The sequence below is a fragment of the Puntigrus tetrazona genome, chromosome 6, assembly GCF_018831695.1.
Source record: "Puntigrus tetrazona isolate hp1 chromosome 6, ASM1883169v1, whole genome shotgun sequence".
Lineage (NCBI taxonomy): Eukaryota > Metazoa > Chordata > Actinopteri > Cypriniformes > Cyprinidae > Puntigrus > Puntigrus tetrazona.
The window spans coordinates 149,527-151,456 of NC_056704.1; the positions used below are offsets into that span (position 1 = coordinate 149,527).

Consider the following 1,930-nt stretch of genomic DNA (forward strand, 5'->3'; position numbering starts at 1 on the left):
AAAAAAAATACGTTGCATTAACATAAATAACATTTTGGACAAATCACGTACCCCAGCACAAGAGGAGCATCCGTCGGAGAGCCGGGCGAGTCGGGCGAGGGACAGCATTCACGGCACCGTCACCTGCTTCAACTTCAGATCCAGCCACAAATCCCGGAAAGAGGCCAAAAGCGCTCCGACCGCGAAGGAGTCTCCTGCAGACTGCGGCCAGAGAGGCAGAAGAGCGTCCCAGGAGCAGAAACCCGTGGCCGGCTCGAGCACGGTGGGCTGTCAGTGGTTCCCTTGGCAGAACGCGGCCGGCAGAACCGGCAGCAAGGGACCCGAGCTCCTCATCACAGAGCCCGTCTTCTCTCAGGCGGCCCGAGGAGAGGCCGAGGTGATCCCAGACGGCTGGAGAACGGATGGAGAACACGCTGCATCCGACCCGGAGAGCCCAAACGCAACCGTGTGAGTGACCCGTGGTACTTTAATCTATTCTAAAAGGTAAAAAATATTTAATGTAACACCTTATCGCTGCTTCTGGAACTATTTTTGATCCATTCAAATCACGATTTATTGACCAAAGTATAGTGTGCCCAGAATTATAATTTTTTTTATTTACTCAAATTAAATCATTTAAATAAATGGAAAATATATGTACAAAATACGTTGTCTTTATATATAAAGTTGAATCACTGTGGGTTTGCGGTTTGTTTTCTAGCTAGTAGTAAATAAAACTCAAAAGGTTGGAGTCAGTGAGATTTATTTATGATTTTAAAAGAAGTCTATTTGACTTTTAAAAGAAGTACTCGCCAAGGCTGCATTAATTCGATCAAAAATGCGGTAATACTGTAAAATATTATTACAGTTTAAAACTAAAAGAGTTTTCTGCGTCAGTCGTAAAATGTAATTTATTTCCGTGATCAAACTTATATTTTCCGTTACCGCAGTCTTCAGTGTCACATGATCCTTCAGAAATTATTCCTAAATGCTGATTTTCTATTAAAACTATTATTCTCACATTGTGCTATATTTAATCATTTCGAAAAATAAATGTTGCAGACTCCAAACTTTTGAAGAGTAGAGTATAACACGAAAACAAAAAAAAAACGAGTCTCAATATTTTTCATGCTATTTCTTTTTCTGTCCAAAAGCTTGCACTGATGTCAGAAAGGTAACGTTACGGCAAAAAAGACCAAAGGAAGGATTTTAAAAGCGGAAGCGATGTGTAAAAATAGCGCTTTCAGGTGGTTCATTAACTACAGCTGTAAACATACTCATGTAAGACAAGCATTATCATTTCTGTAATCCAGATCATAGTATTTCCATGGTGCCACACATAGAAAAAAACAGCACTTTTCTTAAGGGAAGGCTGTCACAGCTAATGTTTCAGTATAGATTCTAGTTATTTTAGAAACACACTCTTATCTTAATTTCTCTGCAGGAAGCTTCATCGCATCATGGAGGAGCTCCTTCTGACGGAGGCGGAGTACGTTCGCTCTCTCGGCTACATCTTGACTCACTACTTCCCCCTGCTGTCCCGGCCGGACGTCCCCCAGGATCTGCGCGGACAGCGGGGACGCATCTTCGGGAACCTGGAGAAACTGTACGACTTCCACTGCCAGCACTTCCAGCGGGACCTGGAGGCCGGTCGGTCGGAGCCGCTCCGAGTCGGCCGCTGCTTCCTCCATCACGTGAGACGCCGCTGTAGTTCGAGCGTAATCATACCACCTTTATTATAAACAGAGCATCATTTTAACCTCGCAGTCATATCTGTTAAAACAGAGAGAGAGTTTTGGACTTTACGCCCTTTACAGCAAGAATAAACCCCAGTCTGACGCTCTAATCCAGCATCACAGATACTTCAAGGTGGGTTTGTTATACGAAATATACATAAAATAAAATGTGATTTAATTTATATATTATATTAGAATTCATGCTATGTTGTTTT

General features: G+C 42.6%; 1 protein-coding gene across 1 annotated transcript in view; it reads left to right on the plus strand.

The window, feature by feature from the left end:
* The window catches only part of LOC122346741 (pleckstrin homology domain-containing family G member 4B-like), a 5,508-nt gene that overhangs the window by 1,825 nt on the left and 1,753 nt on the right, over positions 1 to 1,930 (plus strand). The window contains exons 2-4 of the mRNA XM_043241592.1: positions 57 to 447; positions 1,424 to 1,673; positions 1,765 to 1,848. Coding sequence (XP_043097527.1) covers positions 57 to 447; positions 1,424 to 1,673; positions 1,765 to 1,848 — 725 coding nt within the window. The remainder of the gene's footprint in view (positions 1 to 56; positions 448 to 1,423; positions 1,674 to 1,764; positions 1,849 to 1,930) is intronic.